The sequence below is a fragment of the Rhineura floridana genome, chromosome 19 (assembly GCF_030035675.1).
Source record: "Rhineura floridana isolate rRhiFlo1 chromosome 19, rRhiFlo1.hap2, whole genome shotgun sequence".
Classification (NCBI taxonomy): domain Eukaryota; kingdom Metazoa; phylum Chordata; class Lepidosauria; order Squamata; family Rhineuridae; genus Rhineura; species Rhineura floridana.
In genome coordinates, this window is record NC_084498.1 from 21261867 (window position 1) to 21279166 (window position 17300).

The 17300-nt window shown below is 44.8% G+C and overlaps 2 gene segments (V, D, J or C); both read right to left on the reverse strand.

Annotated features, from left to right (window-relative positions):
* Positions 1–272: 272 nt before the first annotated feature.
* LOC133373464 (immunoglobulin lambda variable 8-61-like) lies at positions 273–2045 on the reverse strand. The segment is given in 3 exon segments: positions 273–422; positions 1185–1516; positions 1975–2045. Coding segments are annotated over 3 exon segments (522 nt in total).
* A 6714-nt stretch (positions 2046–8759) lies between these two features.
* Positions 8760–9613, reverse strand: LOC133373294 (immunoglobulin lambda variable 6-57-like). The segment is given in 2 exon segments: positions 8760–9100; positions 9568–9613. Coding segments are annotated over 2 exon segments (387 nt in total).
* Between the last annotated feature and the right edge of the window lie 7687 nt (positions 9614–17300).

Consider the following 17300-nt stretch of genomic DNA (forward strand, 5'->3'; position numbering starts at 1 on the left):
ATGAGCGTTTCTGCAAAGGAGTTTCCCAAATGCAATCAATGCATTTTGTATGCTGTGTTCATATGTGCATTTATTACACACTTTGCCCTAGTATATGCATTTATGTGCACTGCAAAATTCAGAGAAGTGCAGATTTTGATGGATAGCTATGTTTCAGTTCACATATTGTTTCAAAAAGTGCACCTTTGGTTCCCTTTAAATGTGAGCTGAATCAAATTTCTCCTCCATCCCTGTCACCAACCCAGAAGGCAGAAGGCCCTGCCTCAAGAGCTTCAAGGTCCCAGTCTCCTGTCCCTGGCTGCGATCAGCCCAGGGCACCACTTAAAGCCAAGCATGATGGAGGAAGGATGAACGTGAGCCCGGTAATTCATCTTCGAATTCTGCTCTGTAAACGTTGACGCCAGATATTCCCCAGATACCCTCTGGACGTTCAAAGAATGGCAAAATATTATTCTCTAAAGAAATATATTTGTATATAAAAACAACCCTCCTTCACCTCTGTGTCCCAATTGCTGGGAATTTAGGAAGAGATGCTGTTGCCTAATGGCTCAAGGCCAGTGGCCCATCTAGTCCAGCATCCTGTTCTCACAGTGGCCAACCGGATGCCCGTGGGAAGCCCGCAAGCAGGACCTGAGTGCAAGAGCACACTCCTTGGCTTATGATTCCCAGCAATTGGCATTCAGAAGCATTACGGCTAATAGCCAATGATATCCTTATCCTCCATGAATTTGTTTAATCCCTGTAAAAACACAAGAAGAGCCTTCCGGTTGGATCAGGCCAGTGGCCCGTCTAGTCCAGCATCCTGTTCTCACAGTAGCCAACAAGATGCCCATGGGAAGCCCGCAAGCAGGACCCGAGTGCAAGAACACTCTCCCCTCCTGAGACTCCCGGTAACTGATTTTCAGAAGCAGGACTAGGAAGGCAGAGCACAGCCATCATGGCTAGTTGCCATTGGTGGCCTTATCCTCCATGAATTTGTCTAATGTTTTAAATGTTTTTAATTGTTGTAAACTGCCCAGAGAGCTTCGGCTATGGGGCGGTATACAAATGTAATAAATAATAATAATAATGGAGCTACCAGCCGCTCCTGTCCTCTCCACTTGTGATTCTCAGCAACTGGTATTCAGAAGCAAAGCCTGCCTGCAACAGTGGAGATGGCTTCTGTTAAAAGGTTTTTGTCTCACTTCCCCATCTGAATGAACGGCTGTGCAAGACACTCCTGGATTCAGCATGCAACAGAAATAGGTAGCTTCATCTTCCGCCCTGGCCCCTGTGATGGTCAGGGACATGGTGCTCCCTGACTTAGACCCAGAGAAACGGGCTGGGATGTCAGAAGGCCTCCTGTTGGTCTGGTGCATCATCAGCAGTGGAGTGTTCCCCTCTTTCTGCTGGAACCACTGGGGGTAGTTGCCATCAGCAATGGTTCCACTACTGAGTCTGCAAGACAAGGTGACGGTCCCACCTTGAGGCACAGTCTCTGAGGGTTTCAAGGGCTGTAGCTGCTGGACACTGAGACCTGGAAGGGAATGAGGCATGGAAAGCTTATTCAGCTGCATCACACAACGGTGTGGCACCAAACATTGTCAAGCATTGCATTAGTGGAAAGATGGGGGAGCTGAGGACCAGGGGCTCAATGCCTCCCACCAGATCTCTCTATCTGGCCTGCAGGATTCTCCCCCAGGCCAATCCTGTTCCACATCTTTCTTCAATGCTTCTTCCTGGCTGTGATGTGTCCTTGAACTATGCAGATGCTTCCTGCTTGCCTGGATGGAGAGAGAGGGGTGCGCAATCCCCTGGTTTACACTGTACAAAGGTAAGAGTCACATCTGTCACCTGTCCCGCTTTGGCGCCTGGCCCCATCTACCAGAAGGGAATGTGGCCCTCAGGCCAGAAAAGTTTCCCCATCCTTGCATTAGAGGATGGGAGATTTCCATGAGGTTTATCTCCTCCTTGCACTCATGAAATGTCCCTCACCAATGGACTGGAGGAGGAGGAAGAGAAGGGCCTGGGCCATTTTGGAGGGACCCAGAGAATCTTCCTAAGGCAAAGGGGATTCTGATTGCCTCCTCCCAGGCTCTCTTAAACCCACAGAGACTGACAGCTTCCCCTTCATGCAAATATCCTGCCCTTTAACTCAGGATCCTGAGTCGGACACAGGAGAGCAGCATACCAACCAGTGGGGAAGCAAAACCAAACACGCTTACCTGCTAGTAAGCCATGCGACTGTCTCGTCTCTTTGCAGGGAGATTAGACGACTTTGCTTTAAAGCAAGGGTTTCCCCAGCAATTTCCTTATCATAAAAAGTCCTCTCTTTTGGAGACATGGGATTGTTGCTCAAGATCCCACCCATCAGCTATACTTGTGCAACCTCAGTTCGCCAGAATGTGATTAAATCCCACCCCAAAGTAGCTTGTAGTGCACAGTCTGCCGTGTCCTATGCTGACAAGGCGCATTTGGGACCATTGATTACAAAGTACAGGACAGGGTTGTTGTTTTTCTAGCATATCTTTCCTCTGAATTACAAAGGCCCTCTTGATGTTTAAAACTGTGCCACCCCAGAGAAGCTATTGCAGGTAAATGGACTCAATACAATTTTTAAAATGTTCAAAACACAAACTTCAGCCATTTGTAACAGTAGAGAGGGGTAGTGATTCTAAGCAGAAGTGGGGTGGTTATATGCAAGACTGCATTTTCATCTGTTAAATGTTGGAGGGTATGCATAATGTGTGTATGTGAACGGAAAAGCTTCCTCTGATGGTTTGTGCCAATCAAGGTGAGTTCAATGGCACAGGAGCAGGTCAGGATGCATTTTTCTGATTAGGTGGGAACTGTACATACGTGACATAAAAGCATAAGAATAGCCCTGATGGATCAGGCCCAAAGGCACCCTGTTCTCAGAGTGGCCAACTAGATGTCCACGGGAAGACCCCAAGAAGGACCTGAGTTCAACAACCCCTCTCCCCACTTATGATGCCCAGTGACAATTGTACCGAGTCAAATGCCTTAAGATCAGGTGCGGGGAACCTTTGGCCCTCCAGATGTTGCTGATCTCCAACTCCCATCATCCCTGGCCATTGGCCATGATTGCTGGGGCAGATGGGGGTTGTAGTTCAACCGCATTTTGCCACCCTGGGCTCCTACTGGGAGGAAGGGTGGGATATAAATCTAATAAAAAAAATAAACATCTGGAGGGGTCAAAGGTTCACCACACCTTCTTTAGACCATTCTCTACAAAGAAGAAACTGAGAAGATGGCCACCTTTTACTGGAGTCTGCCTCTCTCTTTTTGCCTCTCTCCAGGAAATGTGGCAACATGGACACCTAGTGGCCACACAGTGCTACTGCCAACACAATGTTTTGTTTTATATTGGCCCATCAGCGCTGGGAAAGGGGCCACAGCGCAGTGGAGGAGCATCTGCTTTGCATGCAGAAGGTCCGCAGAGCTTGGAAAAGTTACTCTTTTGAACTACAACTCCCATCAGCCCCAGCCAGCATGGCCACTGGATTGGGCTGATGGGAGTTGTAGTTCAAAAAAGTAACTTCTCCAAGCTCTGGCAAGTTCAGTCCCCAATGGCATCTCCAGGTAATGCTGGGAGAGGATCCTTGTCTGAAGCCCTGGAGTGCTGCTGCCAGCTAGAGCCCTTCTCCTAAGGGGAGATAAAGTGACATGCAACTGTTCAACCAAAGGGAGATACGAGCATAGCAACCTTCTCCCAGTATTGGACTATCTGCGATCCTCAGGTTTCAGAACATTCCAAACAGGCCAGGTTATACTGGCAGATCCACTTTTTCAAGCATGTTTCCAAACAGATATAAATGAATGGGGGTCCTGAAGTACTTCACCTGAAGTACTGCAATTTGTATTAAGAAGGTAAATGGAATCTCAGTAAGGGCTGTACAAGGGTAAAGCAGCATTTTGACAATGTGCTTCATGTTCACAGGAAGCTGCATTATCCCAAATCAGGCCACAGGTCCGTCTAGCTCAGTATTGTCTACACTGACTGGCAGCAACTCTCCAGGATTTCAGGCAGGGATCTCTCCCAGACCTACCTGGAAATGCTGAGGACTGAACCTGTCTGTATGCAAACCAACATTCATATCCTGCTCTTTTTCCATGGAGCTCAGGACTACAGACATGGTTCTTCCCATGTAATTTCACCATCACAGCAACCCTGCGAGTTAGGCTAAGGCAAGGCTAAGGAAGCTGTGCTCCTCTGTTGTCTCTGGATTGTAACATCCATCATCCTTGACCATTGGCCATGCTGGCTGGGGCTGAGTGGAATTGCAGTTTAACAACATCTGGAGGGCCACAGGTTCCCCACTACTAGGTTAAGTAGAGAGGGACTGGCCCAGTCCCTTTAGACTGTATCCAAAGTATTATTATTATTATTATTATTATTATTATTATTATTATTATTATTATTATTATTATTATTGGATTTATATCCCGCCCTTTCTCCCAGCAGGAGTAGATGCTCTAGACTAGATTACCACTGAGCTACAAGTTTCTTCAAAGGAGGGAGAAAGACAACCCATGAAGGACATAGTAATTCTCAGGCTGATGATCAGGGATCCATTAAAAGAGGTGCAAAGGATAGGATAGGATCCTCCTGATGCAGGTAAACTTTCCCCCTATGCATCAGTTAACATCCCTGTGGATAGGCTGAATGTCCCTTTGGCAGAGGAGATGCACAGATCCACATTTGATGCGCTGGAGTTCTGCCACTTCCCCATCATCCAAACATGAACTGCTGGTTTGTTCTGATGGTATTTCCTTGTTTTAGGAGGAGTCAAAGATCTATGTGTACAATTCCAATGCCTGGCTGGGTTGCTGCTGCATTTCTCAGATCATAATATGCAGAGGTGGCCTGCTTTCAGCTACGCGTAGGTTCATCTGCAGAGTAGATGACTGGTGTGTGTCTGGTCGGGGGGGGAACCACATACTTCAGAAGGGGGGGGTTAATTAAAAAAAATCAAGATGTACTGCCTTAAAGGGAAACCACAATGTTTGCCCAGGATATCATGCTACAGATGTTCAGAACTCATGTGCAGGTGTATAACGCACGGCCCCACCAGTCTGAGAGCACAGAGTGGAATGAAATGGAGACAGACGAGCTAACCACACATGCACACACACACACGCATGCGCGCGCACATACACACACACCATTTCTGGTCAGTAGGATAATTTGATTAAGCTGTATATCTGCCTTTTATTGTTTTATCTCCAAGGTCGCCCTCAGAGAAAAGCATTGGGTGACTGTCTTTCGCCCCCCTGGCAGCTGTGCTGTGGGGTGCCGCAGGGTATCATCTTGTCCCCCATGCTGTTTAACATCTATATGAAGCCCTTGGGAGCAGTCATCAGGAGCTTTGGGGTGAGGTGTCAGCAGCATGCTGATGATACCCAGCTCCATTTCTCTGTAACATCTGAATCAGGAGAGGCCGTGCAAGCCCTGGACCGCTGCCTGGACTCGATGGTGGGCTGGATGAGGGCCAATAAACTGAGTCTGAATCCTAGCAAGACGGAGATGCTGAGGGTTGGTGGTTCCAGAGTTCACATAATTGGTCAGTTGCCTGCTTTGGATGGGGTTGTACTCCCTCTGAAAGAGCAGGTCCATAGCCTGGGGTTGCTCCTGGATCCATCTTTATCGCTAGAGGCCCAGGTGACCTCAGTGGCTAGGAGTGCCTTTTACCAGCTTCGGCTGGTGAGACAGTTGCAGCTGTTTCTGGACCAGGATAGCCTGACCACTGTTGTCCACACACTGGTAACCTCCAGGCTGGATTACTGTAATGCGCTCTATGTGGGGCTGCCCTTGAGGTTGGTCTGGAAGCTGCAGCTGGTGCAAAATGCGGCAGCAAGACTGCTCACTGGGACAGGGTATCACCAACATGTCACCCAGCTGCTGAAAGAATTGCACTGGCTGCCCATTTGCTACTGGGCCAAGTTCAAGGTGTAGTTTTGGTGTACAAAGCCCTATACAGCTCGGGACCAGGATATCTGAAAGACCGTCTTACCCCTTACATACCCAGCTGATCACTGCGCTCTGCAGGTGAAGGCCTCCTGCAGATACCATCTTGTCAGAAGGTTCGTTCTGTACAATATAGGAAATGGACCTTTAGTGTGGCAGCACCTACCCTGTGGAATTCCCTCCCCTTGAATATTAGGCAGGCGCCGTCTCTGCTATCTTTTCGGCGCCTTTTGAAGACTTTCCTCTTTCAACAAGTCTTTTAGGTTGAAACCTATCCCAGTCTGCGTCTGTGTTAGAATTGCTTAATATGTTTTTTAATAATGTTTTTAACCCTTTTTAAAGTTGTTCTTTTTAAAATGTTTTTAACGTCGTTTTGTTTTAATGTATTTCAAGATTTGTTTTTATGATGTTTTAAAGTGTTTTTAGTGCTTTGTTTGCCACCCTGGGCTCCTGCCGGGAGGAAGGGCCGGGATACAAATTAAATAAATAAATAAATAAAATACGTTAGGGGAAATAACACCTGAAATGCATTATATTAGGGGAGATTGCTTGCAAAAAATGTGTACATTAGGCAAAATTGCACACAACCATGTGTATGTTGGGAGAAATGTGCTCTAGAATGCTGACAAATTTTTGTTGGAACTGTTTTTATTTTATTTTCAATCCTAACATAATGCAGAAATGGATTGAACTAAACTTGAGACTGGAAAGATGAGAAACTGGGGGAAAGCAAAAGTGACAGATTCATCCATCACTATAGCTTCCTTTATGTTCTCTATGAACTTGCTGACATATTTGCTTCCTACCTGCACACCTGCTCCTCATAGGAAGGTGAAGGCCTACTGTTGTCGTATTAAATCCCGTCCGTGTGATTTATGACTCAACACAGCATATGGCAGCATCTGTACTGAGTTGTGGAAGCTGGAGTAACTTATGGTGATGCTGGCTTAAAGTTAGCCAGATCCTAACCCAGTTCAGGAGCATGGCTACTCCCAGCTGAGCCAGCCCAATCCTAGCAGAGGGAAAACAACCCTGTAAAATATAGTTTGACTTATACCACCCTTTGTGCCAGTGTAAGTTCAGCCGGATTACCAGGTCATGGGACTGACCTGAATAGAGGTACGATCCAGTGTAAGCCCCCCCCTTTCCTCTTTCCTCTGACGTTCCCCAGAATGCCCATTTGGGCGACTTGATGCCATCTTAACTTACTCTGGTTTTGGCTGAGCCCTGGCTCAACCAGTGTGAGTGAGTTGAATTGGTGTATCTCCATCTGAGTCAGGATAAGGGACTTACACCATCATAGCCCAGCTGAGCCAGGACTCAGCCAGCTAGCCAGGGATCTGCCTATTCCAAACCTCTCTCATCCCGGTGGATCTAGGATTAGGATTGGACCCCAAATCAGCTTCTCCACGTTAAGAAAAGAATGGACTTTAAGATGAGCTCATAGTTGCTCTTCCTCTTCTTCCCTCTGCCCACCCCAATATACAACCAATGGCAGATTGATGTGGAGGCTAAAGTTTTCTGAATTCTTCCAGGCATCCTTGGTAGAAACTTTTATGTTTCCTTATGGATTTTGTCATACTCTCATCTTAAAAGGCACAATTTGTGTGCATACATAGTTCCTTCTTTCATCCTGTGGTTGCTTTAATAACCCTACACTATGTTTGATATTTATGGATTACGGAACAAATAAATTTAACTCGTTTGCTTGTAAGAGCAAAATCACATATCTTTTTTAAAAAATTCTTTCATTTATAATGAAAAGTGGAAAAGGCTTATAAATTCCCCGTTGTCCTATAGCAACACAATATTTCCAGAAAGTAAGAGGAGGAAACGAAAGTGATGAAAAGAAATAAACAATTTTTACAATTTCCTGTTCAACCATATACTTTAACCATATATCATATACACATACAGAAAAAAATGATATCTATCTTTTGTATTCAGATTAGATAGATAGATAGATAGATAGATAGATAGATAGATAGATAGATGATAGATGATAGATGATAGATGATAGATGATAGATGATAGATGATAGATGATAGATGATAGATGATAGATGATAGATGATAGATGATAGATAGATAGATAGATAGATAGATAGATAGATAGATAGATAGATAGATAGATAGATAGATAGATAGATAGATAGATAGATAGATAGATAGATAGATAGATCAGGTGTATGAAATCTTTGGCCCTCCAGATGTTGCAGAACTACAACTCTCATCAGCCCAGTAAGCATGGCCAGTGGCCAGGGATGATGGGCATTGTAGTTCACCAAATAAGATTCAGTGAAGCTCCAAAAATCTTTATAAATACGGCCAGTATGGGAATTGTAGTTCAGCAATGTCTGGAGGGCCAAAGGTTCAACACACCTGATATAGTTATAGATATTGGTATACATGGTGTGTGTGTGTGTGTGTGTATATATATATATATATATATATATATATATATATATATATATATATATAGTCCTAGTAATTCTTGCTCCAATCATATATTTTAAAAAAACATTTTTCCCTACAAATATATTTGTCTCACTTCCATCTCTAATTCTTTTGTCATCAGCTAATTTGCACGTATAGGTAGTTTCCCAGAAGATACTAACCCATGTAGATTCTGAATGAGGTTTCTAACATTTTTCCCCCCATACATACCCTGGGAGCTTTGAAAAGACTAGTGACCATCTCTATATCCTCAGGTCCAAAAAGAAATTCACAGCCCTTTTTCGTGTGTGATTGCAATGCAAGTCACCCAGCTTCAGTCAGAAGCTCATCGGCTGCTAGGAGATTTCTGTCTCACTTCCTCCTGTGCTCTGCCAGCTGTTACCATAAGATGAACAATAATAAACCGCCTCATCTTCTGCTTGAAGGTTGGAGATGGTTAAGGTGGCAGTGTTGGCCGCGGTGTCATAGGAACCGGAGAATCTCTCTGGGGTCCCAAAGCTTCTGTAGGTGTGCTGATATATCATCAGTCTGGGGGCACTGCCAGGTTTCTGTTGATACCAGGATATATAGTAATTTCCGATGTTACCTCCTCTCCTGGTACAGAGGATCTTGACTGTTTCTCCAGGAGATGCCGAGAGCGAAGGTGGTTGAGTCAGCACAAACTGAGCAAAAGCCCCTGGAAGAAAGCACAGAACCCAGAGAGAGACATTACTGTCAGGGAGATTTCCATTTTGATAAGCTAAGAGAAAAAAACAAGAAAGAGGGAAGAAAATCTAGACCAGCCTTTCCCAACTAGTGGGCCACCAGATGTTGTTGGACCACAACTCCCATCAGCCTCAGCCAGCATTGCCAATGGTCAGGAAAGATGGACCACAACAACATCTGGTGGTCCACTAGTTGGGAAACGCTGATCTAGACCAAAGATGAGACACCCACGCCCCTCCAGATGTTGCTGGACTCAGCCCCAGCCAGCGTAGCTAATGGTCAGGAAGGATGGGAGTTGGAGTCAAGCAACATCTGGAGTGACACAGGATCCCCAACATGGCTCTAGGACTGAGGGGAAGGGTTGCTTCTCAGAGCTGATCACTGAGACAGAGAAAGGAGATACATACCCAAGGATTATGTCAGGAAAACAAACACTACCTGTGCAGGAAGTGAAGACGGTCAGAAAGAGAGAAGCCCAGGCCATGACTAGGAAATGAGGAGGAAAAACTGGCTTCTTGAGACAAAATTTTCTCTGGAAGCATAGCCCTCCTCTTCATTCTTAAGCCAGCAAAGGTGGGGAATTCAAATGCATGTAAATATGCTTTCTGTTTGTAGGCTGTTCTTTAAGCATCATTGCCCAATGATTTAATCAAGACCTTTCCTGAATGTGATCTCATCTCAGACAGAAATATTCTCAGCCCCTGGATTTTGCAAGTGGCTCCCCAGTATCTAACTCGGTGAACAAATCCCAGTGGGGAAAGGCTGTAGCTCATTGATGAGAGTGTTTGCTTTCCACACAGGAGGTAACAGGTTCAGACCCTGCCTAACATTTGGGAGGGCCATTGCCAGTCTGCGGGTGGACAAGAGTGAGCTAAATAGATCAACACTCTGACTCAGTATAAAACCCCTCCCTGAACAAGGAGCATCTCATGCTACAACATTTTGTTGCAGGCCCCGCTGGTTAAAAAGTTGGATTGCTCTGTCAGACTCTGGTCCAGGGCTATCCAATGAGCTTCATGGCTGTGTGGGGATTTGAACCCTGGTCTTCCACGTTCTAGCCCAGCACTCTAGCCACTGTGCCACACTAGCACAAATATAGGTATAGATACGTAATGAAACTGACAACACATTATAATACACGGCTACAGTTTAATAGTAATAGCATTTCTTTTTTTAAAAAAGTGGCAACCGAGTCCTGCACTTTGACTTTTCTTTCTTGTTTGTTTGTTTACAACAGCATTTCTGCGCCACCCTCTGCATGCCGTCAAAGTGGTGTACAGCAACATTATAAAAAAAAAAACCCTTCAAGACCAAAACAGAACAGTCGTTAAAACAATTGTCTACTCATGAAAACTTTCAACAACTGCATTGGCCTGTCATCAGAGTCTCCTGCTGATGCGCAGCCCTGTGAGACAAGCTGTTGGTTGTGGTGGTGGTTGTTACACTCCCTCCACCAGCAGGACTCAGGTCACATTACCACAATTTAAAAATCAGTATTAAAAACAGGTAAAACAGGTCCTTAATAATTGCTCTGATATTTGATCAGAAACATACATGTATAAGGATCTTGGTTGGAATTTGGCGTTCGCTTTTTCACAAACAGCTGTAATGACAGACACAGTGTGATCTTGCAGTGTGTTAAAGAAAACAGAAGTGAGAGGTTCTTCTCTCAGTTCCCCATAAGGATGGATCACAGTGATACACGTTGTACCTGTTGTCCCAAGTGTTGCAGTAATACTCAGCCTCATCTTCAGCTTGAACTCCTGTGATCACTAGATTCCAGAGGTTCTTGGAAGAATCAGCGGAGCCGCTGAATCTCTCTGGGACCCCCGTGCCCCTGCCCTGGTTGTTACTGGTGTAGTAATGGTATAAAAATCGTGGCACACCACCTGATTTCTGCTGGAACCATCGCACCCCATCTCTGCTGATGCTGTAGTCACTGCTCACAGCGCATGAGAGTTTAACTGTCACTCCTGGGAGTTCATTCATGAAGGGGGGTTGCGTTATAACTAATTGAGACTCTGAACCTGCAACAAGATCGTAGGCAATGTAAATAACCCATAGGGATGGACAAATCCATTAATTTCAACATCTCATTTTTCTTATCTTAAATTCAGTTCCCCACATTTCTGAAGCAATTTGCTATTTTTTTTAAAAAAAAAAATCCTTGTGAACGTTCACCAGCATTTTAATGTAATTTTCTCCTAATATACACATTTTTGTATATAGTTTTGGCTAAGATACCCGTTTTTGCAAAGCAATTTCCCCGAATAGTATACATTTTTATACATTATTTCACTCATATCTGCATTTTGTTGCACGCGTTTCCCAAACACAGGTGTTTTTTAGACATTATGTGGCTGGAGAACTGCACTGCAAAATTTGGAGAAATACGATGCATTTTGAAGGATAACTGTGTTCCAATTCGCATATTTGTTGGAGAAATGTGAGTTACATAGTTTCTCATTAAAATGCAAACAAAACTGATTCCCCCCCCCCCCATTCCCACTGACTACCTGGGCGATCATTTAAAAAAGACTTCCTTGTCTCAGATTGAACCTTTGCCTGAGAAAAGGTATCCTCACCTGAAAAAAACGCCCCGAGGAAGAAAATCACAGGAACCCAAAACATTGTGCCAAAAATGCACAGGACTCAATTCTCTTCCCTGCCTTCCTATGAGCTCTTCTCTTAAATCTCCTCCATGGAGGCAAATTCCTTGACCGGTATGCAAATATTTCTAGCTACTAAGGGCTCTCCATACAACAGGGCTGTCTGAAGTCACAGGATGCCATCAGCAGCACAAGGAAAAGTCATAGGGAAGGCAGAGCTTTGATACAGGAGGCAGGGCCGACTTATCCATTAGGCACAGTAGGCACAGTGCCTAGGCCCACGATACTTTTAGCGGCCCACAAAAATGTTTTCATTTCTTTTAAAATCAGAAGAAAAAACTGGACTTTTAGGGTTGAAGAAAATGTTTCTATTTCTTTTAAAATCAGAAGGAAAAAATGAAAATTTTAGGGCCCACGAAAATCTACTAAATTTTACCTAAGACAGAAAAAAACATGTTGAAGTATTTAAAGTTATATCAAAAATAATTCTGAATATGGCCTCGGCCATAGGCGCCAACTGAATGATGAATGATGGTGGATAGGAGGCCCACTTAGCCTCAGCGCAGTTTACTTCTCGCAATCAGTGAGATACATACTTCGACTGTGTTGGTATAAAGATGAATATAATCCAACCTGGATTATATTCATCTTTATACCAATGCAGTCATAAAATATAATATTTAATATTTTTTTATGGAGGAAGGGGCCCACGACGGCAAAAGTGCCTAGGGCACACGAAAGTCATAATGCGGCCCTGATAGGAGGAGTTGTCTGTGGGTTGTGTTAGACTCAGGGTAGACTAATCCAGGTATAGCTAACTTAAGTTCATTGACTTTGATGGGTTTCCTCTGAGTGTGACTTACTAGAAGACAGCCCTGACGTTTTTGCTCTCTGTTTGAGGTGGATACAGGTGTGTTGAGTTCTGTGGCTACTCCTTGGTGAGGGGGTATCATGATCCACAATCTGGGAACCATGCAATTGTGTGGAAGTGGACCCGGTGGAGGGCTCAGCAAAAATGTCCCATCTCCTTCAGGATGCTGGACGTAGCCTTGCCACCTGCCTCTGATTTAGAGGAAGGGTCTCCCACAGTACCCCTATCTCACCAGCTCTGAAGAAGGCAAAGTCTGAAAAATAAGATGAGGAACCTTTAACAACCAGTTCCTCTTAGGACACCCATTGAAATTAATGAAATTTGGTCATGATCATTAAGTTCAATGAGTCTACTCTGAGTAGAATGGATAACAACAAATAATAACAGGATGACAAACAAAACAGGTGACAAACAATTTAACAAGAAAAATAGAAGCCTACTAAAAACAATTAAAAACATCCCAAAATAACAGAGTACCACCCATTGGACTACAGGGGACACCAACGTATCTAAGGCTTCGGTTGGCTCTAGGTGCTTGCAGAGACGACAGCTTGTAGAGCTGCCTTGGCAGAACTGTGGGAACTTTCCAAGGTCCTGAAAGATTCTTTCTTTGGATTTCTGCCTCAGACTATTGACTCAGACACTTAACAGGACACTGCTGGTTTTCCCCTGTGTGCCTTGAACACTCAGAGAACAGGACAGGGAGAAGCATTCTGTGTATGCCTAGAGATATATCTTCATGACCACAGTATCCATTTTAGGGGCAAGCCAAATGACCCTGAATATCTGCAGAGTGTATTTCCCTCAACACCTAGGAACACAGGACAGACTGGCATCAGCAACTGGCACCATTAGGCAGCTGTCTGCTCTGGACCCCCCTTTAAAAAAAATATCTGGCCCAGTACTCTGAGTAGTGCCAGTTGGTCCACCACTATGCCCCTGACGTGGTGGTGTTCTAGAGCATTCTGGGAAATTAAAATGGTGGTGAGACTCAGCTGCCCAGATCTGCTGAGAGCACTGCCAACAAGCCAGAGGAGGCGGCCCACCAGAGGACAATTCCTCCACCCTCAAACCTGGAGATAGCTCTCAACCACACCTATCCAAACATACTGGAGACACTAGAGTAGACAATGGGAGTACTAGACACTAGAGCCAGTGAGGTATGGTGGTAAGACTAGGACTGGGGAGACTAGGGTTCAAATCCCCACTTAGCTATGAAGCTCACTGGGTAACCTTCGGTGAGTTACTGTCTCTCAGCCTGGCCTTCTTCACAGGGTTGTTATGAGAATAAAATGAGAAAGGGGAGAACCATGTAGACCATCTTGAGCTCCTTGAAGGAAAGATGGAATACGAAATAACTAAATAAAACTAGAATCCAGGGTCATCCCATGAAAGTGAACAGGGTAAGATTCAGGGCACACAAGAGGATGCATGTCTGCACACAGCACATGGTTTAAACTATGGCATTTGCTTCCTAAAAATATAATGATGGCCAGCAACTTAGAGGGCTTCACAAGTAGATTTGTGGAGAATAGGGCTGTTGATGGCCATTAGTCAAGATGACTATACGATACCTCCAGGATCAGAGGCTCCATTCCTCTGAATACCAGTTGCTGGGAAACAACAGCCGGAGAGTGATATTGCCTTCATGCCCTCCTCGTGGGCTTCCCAGGGACATCTGGTTGGCCACTGTCAGAATCAAGATGCTGGACCAGATGGTCCTTTGGTCTAATCTAGCACTGCTCTTCTATACTCAATGCATGGCAAATCTGGATCTGAACATAACGGGTGGTATTCAGGTACTCCTACTCAGAGCAGACCAATGGAAGCAAATAGACATGGCTATCTTAGATTCATTGATTTCTATGGGTCTACTCTAAGTAAGAGTTATTTGAATTCAACCCGCTGTTTATTTCCACTAGTTTTCATCTTTCTTTTTGACAGAAATCCAGTTGTCTATAATAAGCTGCAAAACAGACAGAAATCCCGGGGAAAGCTTTCTCCAGGATGGACACAACAGGGATGAAGAAGACAGTATTTTCATCTTGTGCAATTGTTAAAAGTGCGGGACTCTTGCAGGAGAAAAAAAAAAGGGGGGGGGGCTTCCTGGTGTCCACCACTCATGGCTTCTCCACCATTTGGCAAACATGGTAGCAACTCAAGCATCAGTGGTACAATAGCTCCATCTTGTGGCAGGAAGTATAAATTGGTCTGAGGGCTAAGTAAGGTTGTTGAGCTTTTCAGCTTGAATGAATTCAGTGTCCTTTCAGATCAATAGAGTCTCCCTTGGGAGGAAGCAACAGGGTGCAGCAGACAATATCTGACCTTGGTTTCCAGGTGTCTGAATGAGAGTGACAGGTAATAATAATAATGAAAAGCCTAGATATAGTGAGACGCCCTGAGCTTCCCATGGGCATCTGCTGGCTACTATGAGAACAGGATGTTGGACTAGATGGGCCGCAGGCTCTTCTTATTTTCTTAATTTATCAGGACGGACACTAGCACAGCATTTGCACAAGTTGCAAATACAGTTTGCATCCCTGTTATCTCCATACTGGAGAATGCTTTCCTCGGGATTTCTGTCTGCTTTGCAGCTATTACAGGCAACAGGATTCCTGCCTGAATCCCCTGCTGGGTAAACGAATAACAGTATGCTGGTGCAGCAGCTCCCCACTCATGCCATCTGCCTGATGCTGAGCTGCAGAGGTGAGCCAAACAGACCAGAAGAGGCTGGGAGAGGGAGAGAAAGATTGATGCACAACCAGCCACAGGATAAGAGTTTGGCGGGTGGCACATTTCGAGGGGGCTCCGGGGAGGGAGGGAGCAAGGGCAGAGAAGGAGCAACAGAAAAAGAAAAGAGCATAGAGCTAGGCTAGGGCAAGCTTTGTCACAGAGACCTGTTAGGACACAGTGGGGTATGAGGGAAAAGGCAGGGCTTCTGAGGTTAGCCACCCGAGTGGTAAGTCAAGAGCCACATTCATGCCATACAATTCTGCCACTGTCCTAGCTTCCCCCAAAGGATTCTGGGAAGGATAGTTTGTGAAGGGTGCTGAGAGTTGTTAGGAGACCCCTTCTTCCTCTCACAGAGCTACAATTCCCAGAGTGGTTTAACAAGCAATGCCTCTTCCCAGAGAATTCTTTGTGGGAACTTCGCTGCGACTGTTGAACGTAGAATAAGAGCGAAGTAAATGTAAGCTGTGAACGTGGCCAAGGAGAGGCTACTTACACACACCTGATGATAGAGGGATGGATGGGAAAGGCTGCTTAAATAAAGAGGTCTCTGAAAGGCTCTGAGGAGAGAAGGCTCTAAACTCCTCTGAGAGCTCACCAAGGGCTTTCTGAAAGGAAGAGAACCCCAGGGGCTCTGAAGAAGAATTATTTATTTATTTCGTATACCTACATACTGCTTAATAATAGACCAATCTCTAAGCAGTTTGCAAGGACAATACATGCAGTTTATGAAAGTAACAAATTCCACGTGCAACATAAGCTTTCCCAACTGAATGAATAGGTCTCTATTACTTTGCATTGTTTTTAATATTCATCTGCTGTTTTTTTCTGTCCTCTTCACTGCTTTTAGCTGTTATTGTTATGTTGTGCACATCAACCTGAAGCATGTATGTTGATACAGATAGATTTACATTATCCAAACTTTCCTCCAAGGAAAGTCTATAGGAAGCGCTTCTTTGCTGGTTGGGGTATTTGCGAGAGCCAGCTTATTCTTTTCCACTCATGCGCGCAGCTCTGAGCTGAGCCGGCATTGCAACAGCCCAGCAGCTCTTGAACGGCAATGGATGTTGCAGACCTTCCCACTGGCTCTTCTGCTGCTGGGACCCCATCCACCGGCTTCCCTTGAGTTGGATTGCTCTGTCAGGCAGGCCCAGGGCTACCCAATGAGCTTCATGGCTATGTGGGGATTTGAATCCTGGACTTCCAGGTTCTAGCCCAGCACTCTAGCCACTATGCCCACGAGTACAAATACAGGTAGAGAAATAAATATGTAATGACAACACATTATAATACATTACTACAGTTTAATACAGCCTTTTTCAACCTGTGTGCCTCTAGATGCTGTTGGACCACAACTCCCATCAGCCTCAGCCAGCATTGCCAATGGTCAGGAAAGATGGGAATTGTGGTCCAACAACATCTGGAGGCACACTGGTTGGGAAAGGCTGGTTTAATAGTAGTAGTATTTCTTTTTTTAAAAAAAAAAGTGGCAACTGACTCCTGCACTTTGACTTTTCTTTCTTGTTTATTTCTTTATAAAAGTATTTCTATGCCACCCTCTGCACGCCATCAAAGTGGTGTACAGCAACATTATACACACAAAAAAAACCCTTCGAGACCAAAACAGAACAGTCATTAAAACAATTGGCTACTCAAGAAAACATTAGACTATTGCATTGGCCCCTGGTCAGAATCTCCTGCTGATGCACAGCCCTGTGAGGCAAGCTGTTGGTTGTAGTGGTGGTTGTTACACGCTCTTCACCAGCAGGTCTCAGTTCAAGTTACAACACTTTAAAAATCAGTCTTAAAAACAGGTAAAGCAAATTACATCTCTTACTATACTTTTCCTTGATAATTGCTCTGATATTGAATCAGAAACATACACGTATTAGGATCTTGGTTGGAATTTGGTGTTAGCTTTTTCACAGACAGTTTTAATGACAGCGTGATTTTGCAGTGTG